General features: G+C 39.5%; 1 protein-coding gene across 2 annotated transcripts in view; it reads left to right on the top strand.

Annotated features, from left to right (window-relative positions):
- Positions 1-18,461, top strand: part of GTF3C1 (general transcription factor IIIC subunit 1) — a 42,268-nt gene extending 23,807 nt beyond the window's left edge. For both annotated transcript variants that reach the window (XM_068699044.1, XM_068699043.1), the window contains exons 21-37: positions 136-271; positions 488-569; positions 1,768-1,953; positions 3,523-3,680; positions 3,813-3,955; positions 5,261-5,342; positions 6,078-6,190; positions 6,766-6,828; positions 7,959-8,052; positions 8,883-9,055; positions 9,690-9,974; positions 11,066-11,319; positions 12,608-12,894; positions 13,402-14,062; positions 16,179-16,218; positions 17,212-17,404; positions 18,061-18,461. In XM_068699044.1, coding sequence (XP_068555145.1) covers positions 136-271; positions 488-569; positions 1,768-1,953; positions 3,523-3,680; positions 3,813-3,955; positions 5,261-5,342; positions 6,078-6,190; positions 6,766-6,828; positions 7,959-8,052; positions 8,883-9,055; positions 9,690-9,974; positions 11,066-11,319; positions 12,608-12,894; positions 13,402-14,062; positions 16,179-16,218; positions 17,212-17,404; positions 18,061-18,282 — 3,172 coding nt within the window. In that variant the 3' untranslated portion in view covers positions 18,283-18,461. The remainder of the gene's footprint in view (positions 1-135; positions 272-487; positions 570-1,767; positions 1,954-3,522; positions 3,681-3,812; positions 3,956-5,260; positions 5,343-6,077; positions 6,191-6,765; positions 6,829-7,958; positions 8,053-8,882; positions 9,056-9,689; positions 9,975-11,065; positions 11,320-12,607; positions 12,895-13,401; positions 14,063-16,178; positions 16,219-17,211; positions 17,405-18,060) is intronic.
- Positions 18,462-18,662: the final 201 nt, after the last annotated feature.

Here is an 18,662-nt window from a genome sequence, read left to right as displayed (position 1 = left end):
GAAGAGCCTTGTTGTTACTCTGCATTTGCAGAGTAAGGGGAGAGTTCTGCATGTTGCACACATGTAACTTAGGAATTGCTTTCTCAGCTGCTTTTATAAAATAATAAATGTACATTTTTTTACTCTTTCTCTTAGAGGCAGCCGAGAAGTGGTTGACAATGGAACAATCCCTGGGGATGGGTTAGGTGCTGCAGGTCTGGATTCCAGCTTTTATGGCCATTTAAAACGCAATTGGATCTGGACAAGCTACATCATCAATAAGACTAGCAAGGTTAGTATCTTGACAGTATAATTTAAGAAAAGCTCTACAGCCATTCAAATACATAGTAGTAACGAGAGAAATGAATTCTTCATTGTAGCTAGGGATCTTTCTGTTGTTCATACTGAAAGCTTATTTCAGACACTACTCAAAGGATATCATTATTGTAATGTTAAAACTGATGCACTCCTTTTGCATATCACTTGTTTGAAAATGCTGTTCTTTTAGGAAAACACAGCTTCTGAAAACGGACTTACAATGAGGCTCCAAACCTTCTTAACAAAACACCCTCTTCCACTTAGTACTGGAGGTAAGGTGATGGTGCTGGTGGGGGCTGTGACTGTTTTATGACTGATAATGTCTTTGTTAAATCCCATATTGATTACATGGGTTATTCCTGTATCTGACCTAGAATGCTTCTGAGGCATTGTAATTGAAAAGTAAATAATTTCCTTTCCTATTTGTTGGATATCTGGAACAGTATTTTTTTATCCTTTTTAATTTCTGATGTTTGCAAAAAGTCCAGAAGGACCCAGTGTCTCTTATGACTAGGATGTTAGGTCCTGAATCTTTCTAATAAGGCTGTAGTAGTATCAGAGGTCTGGTTTATACCGATGTAGTATAGAATACTAACCTTATTTTCTAAAGCAATTTGTGATTGATGTTTTTTCCGTCTTTCAGTGGTTTGCCACTGGTTTAAATGGATCCAAACTTTTTGCCTTTTGATCTTTCCTAAAAGTGGGAAACTTCTTGCTGCTTCGATTTTGTTGTTGTTGTTGTTAAGGGTGTTCATACTCTTGTACTTTAACTGTATGTTAGGCTGTAGTTGCTCTGCAGTCAAGTTGTTCTGTGTACTTTATATGTAGATACAGCTACATAAAGGTGTCTGTTTGCAAACGGTCTTATTGCACCTTCAGACTTTTGGTGTTCTTCATCCGTAGCCTGTTTTGTAGCATCTAGACGACTTTAAGGTTAAAGTCCTTGTTACAAATAATTCATTCAACATCTTTATAAGCTCAATTTGATATATTAAAAGGAGCTTCCCTTTTACATAACTATTAAATTGAGAAGAATGTGCGACATTAAACACTTGTAATGCTGAAACTGTTAAACCATTTTTGCCAAGTCTAGCTTGATTTAAATTCCTAAGTTACAAAAAGCTCACTGTAATGAATCTTCATTAAGGCGCTGCTAAAATTGCATAGCCTAGCATCTAAGTTAAGGCAGAGGAAGTGCTTCATGTTGAATATAAAACCTCAGTTCAGTTTCCTTGTGTTTTTGTACTGTATTCTAGACTTAATAATTACTTGATAATTCCAAATTTAGGTAGGATTTTATTCTGTGTAAGCTACTGAGAAGTGGCATGAAATGCCACACTGACTAACAAAAGGCAAGTTGGAGAGACCTTCTTTCTTAATACACTGAAACTGGCACTTGCTTTTTATATCTTATTATTGTAGAATGAAATTGCTATAAAGATCCACTTCTGTAAATATATGTCATCTTAGGTAACAAAATTAATATTTTGGGAGAAGCAAAGGCGGGATCTAAGTCTCTTGTCCAGAAGGAGGAATGTATTGAAATAAGTAAAGAAGCAACCCAGGATCGAAACAAACGAGTGAGAGGTGGAAAAAGCCAAAAGAGGAAGAGGCTTAAGAAGGATACTGGGAAGGCAATAAAGAAGAAAAAGAAAGGTAAGTAACTAGCACACATCAGGAAAAAGAAGTATTCTTTTTAATGCATCTACCTACTGTAGCTTGCTTTAGAGAAGCTGATGTGACTGGCACAGTGTGGGAAATGGAATGTTACTAGTCATCTTGTTGGGTTGTCTCTTTTGGTGAAAAGGTTCAGATGTTCTGGGACTGTATTGTAGCTCTGGTGGAAAACAGGAGCACGCTGCAGCTGTTACCTGTGTGTTGATCATGGCTGTACTACTGTATAAACGAAAGAAATTCAAATTGTGTCTGGGCCAGATCAACTCATTGCAATTCACCAGTTACCTTTTTGATAGCAGGCTTAGAGCATCAGACCGTGAAGAATCTGTAGGTAGTCAGTTTTCTATCTAAAGTGCTTGTTTGCTCATTCCTGAGCAAGGTATTAATGCATTTAACTTCCTCAACTGCTGTCACCTAGCTCCTTCTCTGTTTTTGTGCTTTCATTCTTACAAACTAGGCTTTGGAAGTTGTTCCTGGCTCTATAATCCTCTTCATCCCCTGAGGGATTCACATCCAGACAGATAAACTTTCTGTAATCCATTGCATGTCTGTGCATATCTAGACTGCTGCTTTTTGTGTCTGTGGTAGTATGTAACAACAAGTTCCCCTGATACAGTCAGTCTTCTGCTTTTGAATGACAGAAACAGAGCTGACAAAGCAGCACAAAAGGAAAGAAACAAAGCATTAAGAGTATAGTTAAAAAAATTTCTTCCTGTCAGACTTTATCTCTTACTTTAATCTTCACAAGGATAAGGTAATAAATCAAACAGCAACAGTAGAGAAACATCTGTTGTCTTCTGAATTGGTTGAGAAGCTATTGATGGGAACTAAAAGCCTAATTGCTTGCTTTTCATACTAGCCACACTGAGCACCTTTTCCTTCTTGAAAATTTTTGCTGCATTGTGCTTTTATTCACAACAAACATTGGTCTGAACTTCTTAAATAGTTGTAATGTTTCAGGCTTGCTCCTTGGATATCTTTCAAAGGCAAGCTGCTTTGTTTCCTATTCTCATGCAGGCCTTAGTCCCAAGAAAAATTCAATGTAAATTAAAACAATGACATATGAGGAAAATATATAACCATTCTTCTGTTTAAAGCACCTGCTTGGTGTTACAGCATTTTTTCAAGTTGTACATTTTAACCATTTACCATGCATACGCCTGGTCTCTAGTGTTTTTGGTTTTTCTACAGATTAAAGAATGATTAAAATACATATGACACATCTGATGCTTCACTGTTGGTTACATTGCACTTCTCTTGCAGTGTGTCATAATGAATAGCCTGGCTGTACTCCATCTTATGGAAACATAATACTGGAAAGAACTTGAGTTATATCCAGTCACATTCTGTTTGTGGATTTTTTAACCCATTTCTTCATTGATTTAAGCCATGTTTTCCAAAGCAAGGATAGCGTATTTAGCCCACTGAGTCTCTAATTTGGGCTTTTGCTCCTTGAAGTTGCACATTAGCATTTATAATGTTTGTGATAAGAGTTTGAATTCATCATAATATGTAGTGCTGAGATAATTGTCTTTTTCTGGATTTTAGAGGAAACTTCTGTAGAAAAAAGCAAAAGGCTCCGCTACCATGATGAAGCTGACCAGAGTGCTCTGCAGAGAATGACACGTCTGCGTGTCACCTGGACAGTGCAAGAAGACAGCTTGCTCATGCTGTGCCGAATTGCTAGCCATGTGCTAAATGCCAAGGTAGGGCCTCTATTTAATGGGTCTGTGTATTGAACACACATTTCATTGATCCTAGGAGTTCTTCCTGGTTCTAACCATCATTTGTGCACATAAAATATGAAGTTTAACTCTGAATGTTTCTGTTCTTCGTAGGTAAAAGGACCCTTTGTTCCATGGCAAGTAGTTCGGGATATCATGCATGCCAGTTTTGAGGAGTCCCTTGATAAAACTTCCCATTCTGTTGGACGAAGAGCTCGTTACATTGTCAGAAATCCCCAGACTTACCTTAATTACAAGTAAGAAGGTTTCTGTGTTCTAGGTATAAGCTGAATTCTGAAACTAAGGGATATGCTCCTCCCATCTTTATCTTGTTTCATGGGAATATAAATTTCTAATTTTCTGCACCCTAGTGCTACCAAATCTGTCTCTTCAGGGGGAAAGACATATCAATGGCATAAAGAATAGCACAAGAAATATGTTGGTATGTAAATCAGTAGTGCACTTGCATCTTAAAAGTACTGTACACTTCTGATGTTAGCTGGTATTGTATCCACTTATTCTTCTTTTCCCCATAACTTCAAAAGAAGATACGGTACATTTGAGAAGTTAGAGGTGAGTGCAAAGTATAATTAGGGATGGAAACAGATACTGTAAAAGGATTTGTGTGTCTGGAAAAGAGAACTGAGGGGAGATGTCAAATGATTTTTTGGTTCTCTGACATGTTTTTGCTATTTAAGCAAATTCTCAGAAGCTGGGAAATTACACAGAAAAGGTATCACTCTGCGCAGCCACTTCTTCCATCTTTCCAATCTGTATCCTGTTGGTATCTGTTATAAGAGGATTCTGATTGAAATGGAATTTTTTTTTGATCCATTATTACACCTTTGTGAAGACAAAAGTTCTGTAAAAGGAAAGATCAGTTGTCAGTTACATACATCTTGTTCGATCCTTAGAAAAATTTATAATTGCTTTTTTTGAAACTAGGAAAAAAGGGTTAACATACTTAAAGTAACTAGCTCTACTGTTTGCTCATCTTCAGCTAGACAGAGGAGACAAACATGCTTAGAAGAACAAGTTGAATCTGGATTGGGTTATTAATGTCTCAATTTGATTGTCAGTTCTTAAGTAAAGATACAGGGATTTACAAGTAACAGCGACAAGTAGCTCTTATACTTCGGTATCTTCTTTCAGATGAACCAAGCTGCCTCACTTAAGTTTTTCAGCCCTTTGTCCCTCACAGAACACCTCTGCTTCCTATTCTGCTCCACTTTTTTGCATTCCTTACAAAATATTCAAAAAAAAATAATAATTACTTGCATGGGTGCTATTCTTGCACTGTGTATGGGCTGTGGCATAGAAGTTTTTCCTAAAAGAAATTTAGGTTTATTATTCAGGTCTAACTTCTATCACAGCCCATGTGAAGTAGTGAAATGAAGATGAGGTGGTTTGATTGCACTGATAATCTAGGTATGTGGTAAGTTAGTCAGAATTCTTCCTTTATTCCTATTTTGTAAATGACATGTATAGTTTAATTTCTCTGAGCAGCATTAGACTGAGAGAATTTCAACCAGTTACGATGTCTTCAATTGTACCTGTTGCAGAGTTTGCCTTGCTGAGGTTTACCAAGATAAAGCCCTCATTGATGATTTCATGAATAGAGAAAATAACTATGAAGATCCACAGGTAGGAGTGAAATAATCTGAAAGGTCATAGAGTGCCTGCATTGCTTGGGTTACTGAGTGCTTGCACTGTGATTTTGTTTCTTGAGTACTTGCACTATGACTGAATTTCTTATCTCTCTTGTGCTCTTTGCTACGTTAAAAATAGCATTGTTGTAAAAATGTAGCATCATTGCTATTTGGGAATGAGATGGACACAGGCAGCCTTACAAAGGCATGTAAACAGCACAACAAAATTAATTTTTTTTTTCATTGTGTTTGTTTGTAAAAATCCTTCATGTGTACTCATGTACCCTGACTTTTTTTTTTTTTTTAATCCTCTTAGCCCCTTGTCTAACAGGTGTCCTTCAAAAACTGATTGTGCAAACTGATTTGAGGTAGAACATGATAGAGACTGTGAAGGGTATAAGGAGAAAAAAATACTTAAGCAGAAGCCTAAACAAAGCTCCAGCAAGAGATCTTATGCTGTTGTGTCTAATTTTTTTTAACTGTCTTTATGGTGGGTTGCTTGTAGCTGTGAGCCTGATTACAAACAGAACCTGCAACTTTTGAGAAAATCAGCAGTCTTTACAGAGCTTTTAATGAATTCTGTCATCTGTTGGACTATTTCTCTGACTTGATAATTCAATACTAAGCTATCTCTACCAGAATCTTCCATCAACACTTTGAAAGTAAATGGTCTTTTCCGACTCTTCAGAAATGTTATCAACCTCAATTTCTTTCTCTTTGTTTTTTAAAGGTTTGTGCAACAGAGTTTAAGCAGTTTGTGGAAAGACTGAAAGTGAAATTCAGTTCGACACTGGGGAATCCCAACCTTGAGATTCCTGATACTTTGCAGGAACTCTTTTCCAGGTATTTTAATAATGGTGATTTTGACTTTCCTTTACCATTTTCCAGATCAACTGGCTTCATTTTGTATCATAATTTGTTGCTGGTTACTCAGCTAAATCATTTCAGTGCTGCTGTCTAAAACTGTGATACCAAAGAGCGCTTAGCATTGTGTAGCATTCCCCAGGCTCTCTGTTGATGAGTATTACTTGGAGATGAGTTTGAAAATATGGGTCTCAACAATTTTATGATAACAAATTTAGCACCTTTGTAACTTTTATTTATTTTTTTTTTTACTTTGGGAAAAGCTGTATGTTACTGAAATGCTGTGGATGGCAACTGAAATTCTGAGAACTCAGTAAAATACCAAATCTGTACAATTCTGTACTGGCTCCCATGCATATGTTTTATCTGACCGTTATGCTGAGGGCTGCTGGAGCAGAGAGCACCCCTGCACTGTTTTAGTATTTAGGTTATTAGCAATTTCTGTGGTCAACCTCTGCATTTCACAGTTGATACGAAATCAAGATCTTGGTATGGCACAGATTCAGCATAAAACATGTTACTTTTGTCATGGTGTTTTCCCTTCACTTATTTAGATTTCGAGTTTTGGCAATTGGAGAAGATACAAACCAAAACACAAAAGAGGATAGTCTCAGTAGGTGAGTAACATCAGCACTATTTTTTTCCATTGGGACTCCAAGGTCATGTCAGTCCTCACATCTGTGAAAGTTGTGTATATAGTCATCTAATTCAGTATGTTTTTCATGTGTTTGTTTGTTTGTTTTTTCAATATAAAGCTAAGTATAAGAATACGCTTAAAAGCCTGCAGGTATCTCTGACATGGATCGTGGATTTGATAAATAAAACGACAGCAGCAATGACCTCAAAATTTCTTCGTTGGGAAAACCTGAATTTTCAGTATTTTTGTGATTATTTTTATCTCCAAGTTTTTAAATCTCCTTGGCCACTCAAAAGAAATTTTTACCACTTACTGTCCTCAGCAGAATTTAGGAAGTAGTAAGATCATTCCTGAAATGCTTTGCAATGTTCTACAAATCTAACCTCTCAACTTGTAAAGAAATGCAAAAGAGGTGTCTGGAAATTGCAGAACACTAAGGAAGTGCTTGACTTGAAGACTGTGTTGGGAATCCTCTGTTGCTCTATGAAAATCTACTTTATTATGGCTCATGTGCAGATAAAAGATAGGGCAAGACTGTCAGATGAGCCCAGGTCTCACGTTGGCAGAAAATGCAGATATATTTTGAAAAGTGGCTTTTGGCAGAAGACTTTTGTACTTGGGAAGCACCTTCTGTGTTTTAGCCTATAAACATCCAGAGGAGTCTTATGAGGAGTCTTACGGAATGGGTAGAGGTGGAAGCAGAAGTTTTATTTCCTGGCAAGAAGTTCTCTGGAATCTGAAATAAGACAGTCTTTCCTGTATGAATATTCTCAGCTAAGACAATAATCTGTCATTCTGGTGGTCTCTTACCATTATAATAACATTTATGTTTTCCATATGGGTGCTGTACCTTAAGAGGAGGAGATGTTATCAAAAAGAACTTTGTTTTATGTCAGGTTACCTGGACTGATCCAAAAATTCAGGGTGGAGGGTCAAGGAAATGTAACAGGCTCCTTTACGTTAATGATCCTCAGCTGATCTCACATCTTTAGAAATCTATATCCAAAGAAGCAAGTGATTGAGTTGGCCTATTTTTGTGCTAATTCAGTAGTTTGGTATCTCCTGCTCAAAAATCATCATCATAAATAAACACTTTTTTATTTTTTTCAGTGTCTACGATATTCATTTTTTAGTGCTACAGAATCTTATTCAGAGCACTCTGGCACTCTCGGATAACCAGATGAAATCTTGCCAGTCGTTTCAGGTACAAAATCTAAACCAATCCTTACTGGTCATACAGTCCTAAAGAGCTTTTCCTTACCATGTCACATCTTTTCAAATGGGAAACAAGAAACCCCAAAACTCAGATTTGTATCCATTCTGTGGGGATTATTCTGTTCTGCTTTTGAGAAATTATGTTTTCCAGGCAGCTCTTCTATATGGTGCTTTTCTGCTGAGGATGAGATTGCAAGATGTAAGGTTGCAGCAATCCCTGAAAATCATAGGAAATGAACTCTATGTCAATTCCAGTGGGTCAAACGGTATCATGATTTAGTGCCTATTTGAGCAGTTGAAATTATGCTCTGGAGGAGATGCCACAAAGGCAGTCCTAGTATCCAGCTGACACTGGCATTGTTCAACCTCTCCCTCAGTGTTGGAGATTACAAAAATGTATCATCTATCAGTGAAACACTTCAAAAGTAAAGTTAGAAGTTCCAAAGGAGTTTAATATCAACAGGCAAGATGGAGCCTAAAAAGTCAAGTTCATGGAAGTACGTCTGCCTGGTAAAATGATGGAAAGAATCTATCCAGATACAGTGCAAATGAATGTGCTTTACATAGTAAATTCTAGTAGGAGACTGATCCCATTTTCACTTTTAAATGTCCTACAGAATTTAATTAATTTAATTGGCATTTACTTTGGAAAGCCTGGAAGCCAATAAAAGAAACAAATAGTGTAGTTAAGTGAATTCATATATATCATTTACATTCTGGCTTGTAGCTCAGTGTTCATTTAGTTAATATAAACCTCAAGTAGGTGAGCCTAACGGGGTTCTGAGCTAAAACTGTCTTTTACATTGGTGTTTTTTGCAGACGTTTCGTTTGTACCGGGAGTACCGGGATGACATTCTTGTGAAGGCTTTCCTAGAGTGTCAGAAAAGAAGCTTGGTCAATCGCCGTCGAGTAAACCATACGCTGGGTCCAAAGAAAAGCCGGGCTTTGCCTTTTGTACCTATGTCGTATCAGCTCTCTCAGAGTTATTACAGGTGGGTGTCACTGTATATGCATGAGCAAATAAGAAGAATCAAGTCTGGTATGCTTGGCATGGAGAATACACATAAAGTATCTAGAGTTTAAAAAAACAAACAGCCATAACAGCTGAAGCTCAAAAGATGAAGCTTCTGTGTATGTTAGTCCTTCATTCAGTTAGCAATTGGGACCATACAGGGAATAGAGACAAGTTTGCTGAAGAGCCTTTACAGAAAGACATGTGCAGAGGAGAGAGGAGGTAGCACCAAAGTTCTAGATGTGATGAAAAGATTTTTTGTCTCTAATTATTTTGTGCTGTATTGTACCCTGGATGTCAGGGGGCAGGGAAGAGCAGTTAGCTATAAATGCAGTCAGTGCTCAAGCAGGAGATGAGATCGTTGCTTTACATTTGCTATATAGTACCTGACCTTTACATGGTGTACAAATGCCTGCTCTTCTGGACCTAGTAAAGGGACTGTGAAAGCAGATGTAGAGGATACTTGGTCATCAGCTCTAGCATGGAACTTTAACTATTTGGCTGCTCTGTGTACTATTGATTTGAAATCTATACACTGTAAGAACAGAATACAAAAGATTTATGGTTTGCCAATTGGTATTCTTGTTTGGTTGTTTGTTTTTTCTTTTGTCCAGAGTTTTTACATGGCGGTTTCCTAGTACAATCTGTACAGAGTCCTTTCAGTTCTTCGAGAAGCTCAGGGACACAGAAAAATCAGACCAGCCAGATAACTTCTCATTTAAAGATCAAGAAAGCAAAGCATCAGAAGACATGATTACATTTCCTATGGATGGACCAGGTGGTCACTGTGTGACAATGCTTTCCCTATTCTCCCTGGGACTTGTATCTGTGAATGTGAGAATCCCAGAACAGATAGTTGTGGTGGACAGCACTATGGTAGAAAATGAAGTGATAAAAAGGTAAGCACTGTTATTTTTATTAGTAAATAAGGTTTGGGGGTAACTTGAATGAAGTTGGCTACCTCAACACTGTACCTTCCCATTTCAAGGACTAAGAAAGATTTACTAGGATTTCTTTATCAGTGACACCTGGCTCCACAGTATTTGTTCTGTGTGTTGTCTGTTCTTTAATTTTTATTTTTTAAACCTGCAGCAATTGAATACCATTGAAATTGAAACTCTCTCTCGGCACTCCTAGTTGTGAGTAGAGGCACCTGAGTTCAGTTTTCCAACCAGTTTTGACATACTCACAGTAGATTTTTTTCAAGATGATGTTTTCTTTTTTGGTTTTAATATGTTTTAAGAGATGGCACTTCAGGTCTAAGCCATCTCAGAAAATATTAGAAGGAACCTAGGTTAGGTTGTCTAGCATAATCTGCTTAAAACAAGAGACAACTTTAGGGTTAGATCAGTTGTTCAGAGCCTTGTCTGCTTTGCATTTATCCAGAATGGCTCTTTCTTGTCCTGGAAAGTAACAGTGTTGACTTGACTAAATTTGTTACTGGGAAATCTATCATGGCTGCTGTTACAACTATTCTTTGTCTACTTTGAGGTTGTCTACAGTTTTCTTGTTTGTTTTTGTTTTTTCTTTTTTTTTTAAATAACTGAAGTGTTTGGTCTGTAATGCTTTTCTCCTTTTAAAAATAAACCCTACGCTATGAGACAGACATGCCTCGTGTCTGTCCTGTCTGAGACACTTGTGGTTTCAGCCTTTGTGCTCTGAGAGGTGTTCTCTCATGATGAAGCTGCTGTTCAGCCAAGAACAGAAGTTCAGAGGTTCAGCACTGTAAGCTGAGATATTTGGGGTTCATTTCAGATGTTCACAAAAAGACAGTCTATACTTCACTATGGACCTTCACTGGATTTTGTTTTTTTACGGTTGTTTGTTCTCAGCACTTCAAATAAGCCTGTTATGGACATACCCACAGCTGTTCATGACTAACCACTGGAATGCAGAATAGCATGTGTTCTTGCTGTACTCCTTGTAATGAGTCAATTTCTTATTTTGGGAGGGGGAACGGCAACAAACAAACAGTCTCTGTTTGCTGTAGCTTGGGAAAAGAAGGACTTGAGGAGGAGGAAGAGGAGGATGACGACTTAGATGACAGCTCTGGAGGCAAACGGAGAATAGAAGTAAAAGCTCGTCAAGCATCTCATACCAATTACTTACTGATGAGAGGCTACTATGCCCCTGGAATCGTCAGTATGCGCAATCTGAGTCCCAGTGACAATATCGTGGTCAATTCCTGCCAGGTGAAGGTTAAGCTGCGGTGTACACCAGTTCCAGGAAGACTCAGCTCTCCAGGTTGGTTCACAGATGGGCTAGAGCAGGATAGATAAATCCTCAGCTTATGAGTTTTCTGAGTTGAACAAAGCCTCCTAATAGGAATGTTCTTTTTTCATTAGACATGCAGTTTGCCTTGTAATGCTTTCTCTCCTGACTGAATACAAACAAGTAGTTGACTTCTAAAGGCACCTTTTGGTGGTTGGTGACAAGTCCTTGGCTGCACTTCATGTTGCATGAAATTGTTTATCAAAATAGGAGGTTTGTTCTCTTCTCCATTTTTCCTGAAGTTTGTCTTTCCCCCCAGACCTTTTAGCTACAGTAATTAAACTTGTTGATAACATTTAGAGCTTGAATATTTGCAATTTATCGGCACTCTTCCTTCCTGAAGATCTTCCTTTCTGCTGTAATGCAAATGTATCCAGGAAAGCCTGTAGCTGTTTAGCTCTTAGTGGGAAGGGCTAGTGCTGTCCCTGCCCATTCCTATTGTTATTGTGATAGAGGTAAAATATAAATTATTTCTCATATCTCTGCTACCACACATGCCCTGCAGCTCTGCTCAGCTAACAGCTCTTTACAGTTCTTATTTTTCCTTGGCTGTCAATGAAGTGCAGCTGTCATGTAAGTGTCTGTCAGTGCATGATGTAAAGGAAACCTGCAGATAAAAGGGCAGGGAGCAGATAAGAGGACTGCCAAAACTGCCACCTAACCATCCAAGACTGAAAAAAGGTTTTGTGCTGCTTCAGCTTCTGAATACTTAGCACAGTGGGGGGTGAGTTTTGGTGCAGTGACAGACCTGTCCCCAAACAGAGATGCTTGTTATACTGATTGTACTAAAACACTGGGAACTCGCAGTTTATGCCATGTTTGGCTAATAGCTTGCTGCCACAGATTTTTCAGTGAGAGAGAGACCTGGACAGGCTGGAGAGCTGGGCTAACTAATTAATGAGGTTAACTTAATTAACTAATTAACTGAGTTAATTAACTAGTTAATTAAGTTTAGGTGGCCCAGTGTAAGAGAATTCCAGAAAGTCTACAGTGTCTTCCAGTGATACTTCTCTTTGCTAAGAGAATAGGCCCTTTCCAACCAGCTTGCTGTACATCTACAGGCCTTTTCAGACACAAACATGTAAGGCAGAAAGGAAAAAGGAAGCTGCAGTAATGAACATGGAAAGCTGAGCTCTGTTTTTAATTGGAATTGTCTAGAACACCTCTAATCTGTCTGTCTCAGAATATTTATCTTTCCATAGTGCACTGTGTAATAACAATACATCACAGCTTATACACTTGTTTTTTATTTGCTTTGCAGTTTCTTCTGTGCTTGATAACACAGCTGTGGGAGTCTCCTGCCTTCCTGAAACTTTTACTAGACTGATAAAAGTCCAAGACGAAAAGTATGATGTTGACCACTTTCTTCGTGAGTGTACAGAATGCTATGGCTATACTCCCGGAGACACAGCTGCTGTTTTGGAGATCCGTAATGCAATAGAAGCCACTTCCCACTTCGGGATTTGCACAGCTGACCTGGGCAAACGTTTCTGCAGCTATGAAGAGGTGGAACCTGCTCGCACCAGGAACTTGCAGCAGTACATTCAGGTGGTTTAACAGCCAGCTGTTTTCCATACGTTAATGTCTGCATGCCTAGAATTCCCCTTGAATAGAACAATCTTCCAGATGGTATGAAGCAATATAAATTGAACAAAGCTATTCGTATTAGGCAAGAGATAACATACCAGTAGCATGATAGCAATCTTGTCTCATAGTAAGGCCAAAATCTAAAGCAGCATTTAATTAAAGATAGGAATTAACTTTTTCAGAAACTTAGAGGTGTCAACATTCACCTCTGGAAGCAAAGTACTCTTTCCCAGTTACAGTTTAACTTAATTTAAGCTGAACAAAAATGTCTTGGATTGCAATTTCAGAGAAGTTTAAGGTACAGAACATCTTTTAAACTTCAGTGCAACAGGACAGGAAATTGAATAACCTACTAAGCTCTCCCTCTTTACTGCTACTTAAATATGACGATTCCATGATACTTAGTTATAATGCCTTTTTTCCATTGTAAGGTCCTGAGATCTTTTTTTTTCTTTTTTTTTTTCATAGGACCTCATTGAAATGCAGCAGGTTTTAGAAGTAGGAGGCTATACTGTACGACTGGTTGCAATTATATTTGCCAAGCCATGGCTATTACATTCAGTATGTCTGATAAATAAACCAGATGATTCTGGTCAGCAAGGTGCAGACACTGCTCTCTCAGATGTACAACAGGATTGCCTGCTGTCAGGACCGAAGAAGGGAGAGGAATGTTCACGAGAGGAGGAACGGCTGGAAACAGACACAGAAAATCTCTGTGATGAAGAACCCCCAAGAAAGAGGTGCAAGACTCAAAGTGATGTCCTTCAAGACAGTAACCAACTCTGCCAGGATTCACAGAGTGGTTTGAAAAGTGCAAATGCAAGTAACTTTGATGCAGATGTTACTGATCCTATTACCATGAAGAACCCTTTGATCACGGATGGGGAATCAAGCTCCCTGGGGGGACAATCAGAACATACAGCTGAACACCCACTGTGTGCTCCAGACACTGTGAATGTGGATGCATACAAGGATCAAGACAAACCTTGTTCTGAGGACAAAGAGCTGGAAGTAGAAAATGATGATTTCAGCACTGACCACAACAAGCTTACCCCAAGCCTTGAACACTCAGCCAAAGAGCAGTGTGATGATGTTTCCCATTCACAGGAGAACCCAGAGGCCTCTAAAGGTATGTAGGAATGCTCTACATCCACGAAATAGAGGCTAGCTTGTTGTCATCTGGTCCCAAACAGGTAGCTCCATTTTATAAGCAAACCCTTAATCCTTTATGAAGCCATACCCACTAAGAGAAGTTCATTTCTCACAAAGTGGCACTGTGCTAGTTGATATGAAAGGTATTGGAGGTTTCAGATACGTGACAGATTACTTTCTGTGCCTGTGCCTGGAATGTTCATGCCTAGTCCAGAAATGTGCTTTCCTTAGAAACCCATTTCCTTAGAATCATAGAATATCCCGAGTTGGAAGGAACCTGTAAGGATCATCAAGTCCAACTCCTGGCACCCCAAAGTCCACCCAAAATTTTAGACCATGTGACTAAGAGCACATTCCAAACGCTTCTTAAACTCCAGCAGGTTTGGTGCAGTGACCACTTCCCTGGGGAGCCTATTCCAGTGTGCAACCACCCTCTCAGTGAAGAACCTCTTCCTGGTGTCTAGCCTAAACCTCTCCTGCCTCAGCTTGACGCCATTCCCGTGGGTCCTATCACTGGTGATTATAAAGAGAATAGGTCGGTGCTTGCCCCTCTACTCCCCCTCATGAGGAAGCTGTAGACCACAATGAGGTCTCCGCTCAGCCTCCTCTTTTTCAGGCTGTACAGGCCCAGTGCCCTCAGCTGCTCCTCATACATCTTCCCCTCTAGTGCCTTCACCATCTTCATCACCCTCCTCTGGACACTCTCCAACAGTTTCACATCCTTTTTGTACTGTGGTGCCCAGAACTCCACACAATAGTCAAGGTGAGGCTGCACCAGTGCAGGACAATCAGTGTCTTAATGTTCTCCAACGACATATTTAGATCTGAAGTTTCTCATCTCTGGCTTCACTCCAAAGACGAGACATTTTTAAATCTAGAAAACACAGCACTATGGTGTACCTTTAACTAGAATGCCTGTGACTGAAAGCTGTGAAGTCATTAAACCATTCATCGGAATGCATGACATGCCAGTGAAGATTAATAGCCTCTTTTGTGACCCAATCTGACTCCGTTTTCCTGTCCTTTTTATTTCCAGTTTTCTTTTTTTAATAGCTAGTAGTCCTTGCCAGGATTTACATTGAGTAGGTTGATGGCAGAGGTTCTTTTGTTTTTGTTTCTACCAGATCTCATTTCAGATTGAATCACAAGCTAACAGTCTTTGTGGCATTTTGCCAAAATCTGCCCTTACCCTGCATTTACAGTTGCAGCCTGCCATATGAATCAGTGCAGATTGATCCATAGGCTCTGGGAGTTGACTATTGTTTAATTGGAGCTTTCTTGCAAGAAATAGACTCTGGGCTGTCTAAGTAGCATAAGACTACAATAGTTTCATGTTAAGAACTGCTAAAATGATATTTTCAATTTAACTTCTACTGCTTTTAACATAGGAATGGTAAAATTGTAGCTGCTACCAAGTGCAGAGTTCTTACCAGCCTTACTGATGAAGCACAGCTGAAGGGTTTACATGTGCTTATGCCAAAGCTGTTAGCCTCTGGGTGCGGTAGAGGTATGTACACTAAGTAATTGTGTAATTAAAACCCATGCCATAACGGCTCATGGAAGTTGCAGTGACAACCTTCATTTTGTAGGTAAACCACGCTGAAATCTTGAGTTTGCATTCTCAAATCCTAAGTGTACAGTTACTCAGACAGCTGATCAACTTCAGTATGACTACCAGCAGCATAAAATTAAACAAACCCAAACCCATGTGAGCACTTGCAAGCTGAGACCCTGCATAGGGTGAAACTTGGTTCTTTCAGCACATAGAACTGTCTGTTGTTCAGCCATGTAACAAGACTTTTAGTGATAAAACTTCTTGCTATGATTTTGGAATAAAACCACGAGAAGTGTGGCTGGAGCAGACAGATGTGGTTTTGACAAGTGTGGAACAAGGGCTGTGCTGCAGGCAGATAAAGGCAGAGTGGAATCGTGGTACTCCCCACGCAACAAAGAACAACACACCACTTAGTTTGATTCTGTTATTTTCTAGCATAAGCCATTGCCTTTTGCAGCTTAGCTGCCTTTTACTTTCCTTCTACCAGATAAAGTTTGGGCTGATTAACTTAAAAACTACGTGTTTGTTTTCTTTTCAGACTGTTCTATGACAGACTTATCCCAGGCAGCAAAGGACAGGTGAGTAACAGAGATGTCTGCAGAACAGCTGAACAGTTATCATTACCAAAATAACTTCTGAAAGCAAATGCTTTGGAGACCTTAGTTTTATGTTCTGGTGGGTTGAGAGGACTGAAGATGAGCCCCATGTTTTCCTCCATTGTTCTTGTTAATGTTGTTGATGTGTTCATACGTGTGCCCCCCCAATATCAGAGGAACAACAGCAATTTTAATTCACAAGTCCAGTGTCAGTGACTCTCAGCTTCTACGTGGCCAGGAAAGGCATAGAGAAACTCGGCAATATGGAAAGTGTGAATTACAACGCAGGATCCAGCCTTTGCATCCAAAATACTAAAAATGAGCAATTCAGTTTCCTGGCTGAGTACCATTGCTGTATGTTGCAGATCAAAGCAAGTCTTTGGCAACTTTTGGAGGATAATAGAAATAATGCAAACAAACAAGTGAAACAAAACTTTGCTGATCATCAGTGATGTACTGGGTCCTGCACTTGGGTCACAACAACCCCATGCAGTGGGTACAGGCAGGGGGAAAGAGTGGCTGGAAAGATGCCCAGCAGAAAAGGACCTGGGGGCTGCTGTTAGACCTCCAGCTAGCTGAATGTGAGCCAGCAGTGTGCCCAGGAGCCCAACAGCATCCTGGCTTCTATTAGAAATAGCACAGACTGTTACCTAACAGGGCCAGGGAAGTGACTGTCCCCTTGCAAGCAGTGCTGGTGAGACCACACCTTTGAACACTGTGTTCACTTTGGGGCCAGTCACTGTTACATAGAAGTTATGATGGGAAATCTAGCTAGAATAATTCTTTTTGGGAAAACCTAATAAGAACTAAGGACAGGGTTGGTTACAATTGCACACAATCATGAGACAAAGATAAACCTGCAAGCATTTTGCCTTGGCTGCCAGTATAGAGGGGTTGAAGAGGCATCGTGATGCAGCCAGCAGTTTGCATTCAAAGTAGCAGCTGGCAGAGCTGAACTTGAACTTTCTTTTTCAGGGCCTGTGAGAATGTCTGCTTCATCGGGAGACCATGGAGGATTGTGGATGGGAATCTAAATAAACCTGTATGTAAGGGAATGATGGAAGCTGTGCTCTATCACATCATGACAAAACCAGGCATAACAGAAGACCTGCTGCTGCAGCATTATATGGGGGTCCTGCAGCCTGTTGCTGTCTTGGAGATACTGCAGGTATGTGAACCATCAGCTGTGTGAACCTCAGTTAGGTTAAGCTTCTGCAGTAAGAGTCAGCACCTACTTTGCTTGAAGTCCCAGCAAAATGGGTGACAACTTGATTATTAATAAATCTGGTGAGAACTGGCTATATATATTCTATCTGTAGTATTATACCAAGTGCCAGTAGATCCGAATGCTTCCCTGCGTAAGATCCCTGAATATGCAGCAGATATTTTCAGCACATACAGCACACAGACTGCCTTGTTGGGTGTTGCTGTGGGAGCAGATGCCTACCCATTAACAGGTGCTGACTCAGAATCCTGGTACATTTATACCAGCTCCAACTCAGAGCTGTAACTGAAAGTGTGTTCTTAGTATTCAGACATCAACTGCTATACTGAAAGGCTTTTATCCTCAAGAGATACAGTAGCTGATGAGCAAAATGACAAATGAGGGTATATCCAGCTATTTGAATTTTCTTTGGTGTGCAGTAATCTTTGCCATGCCCTTTGCCATTGCTGTGTCCTCCTGTGGGCTGGAAGTGAAACCACTCGGTATAAATTGCCTAATGTTTCTGGGAACACTAAATGTAGAATAGGATTTGAGGGGGTGGGTGGGTTGTTCAGTTTGTTTTTGCAACTGCTTCAGCTAAAATGTGAACTTTTCTGCAGGGTCTTGAAGCTCTTGGTTGCATCAGACGATTCCACCTGAAAAAGCCATCCATGGTGTCTCTCTTTTCTAAGCCAGTCATAGAAGAACAAATAAACAATCCCAAACTGAGTGAAACCCCGACAACATACTTTGAGCCTACCATAGACTGTACTCTCAGGCTGGGAAGAGTGTTCCCCTATGAAGTTAACTGGAATAAATGGGTGCAGATTATCCATGTATAATAGATAAAAGATAGTAAAACATACAAAAGATCTAAACTTAAGAACAGGTGTTAATGCAGATTAAACGCTATATAATTTCCACTCCATCATGTTTTAAGAAAGCAATTTTTTTTTAAATTATTTTTACTTTTGAATACATTTAAGCTGAGAATAAACCTTAAGCTGAAGGCAATACTTGATCCTACTGTGTTTCTTTCTCGCTCTGAAAGAAATTCCTGTAAAAGCCAAGCCAGGCCTCTAACTGTCCAAAGGGCTCCATGCATCCTTCCTAGCTTTTGCAAGATTTCAAACAGAACTTTTCTGGTTTGCCCATGGGGGGAAAAAGGCCTCTCTTCTTTTTTTCTCCCCTTAAGGCTCCAGGGCTAACATTTTACCTTTGC

The sequence above is a fragment of the Anas acuta genome, chromosome 15, assembly GCF_963932015.1.
Source record: "Anas acuta chromosome 15, bAnaAcu1.1, whole genome shotgun sequence".
NCBI lineage: Eukaryota > Metazoa > Chordata > Aves > Anseriformes > Anatidae > Anas > Anas acuta.
This window is presented reverse-complemented; position numbering and strand designations above follow the sequence as displayed.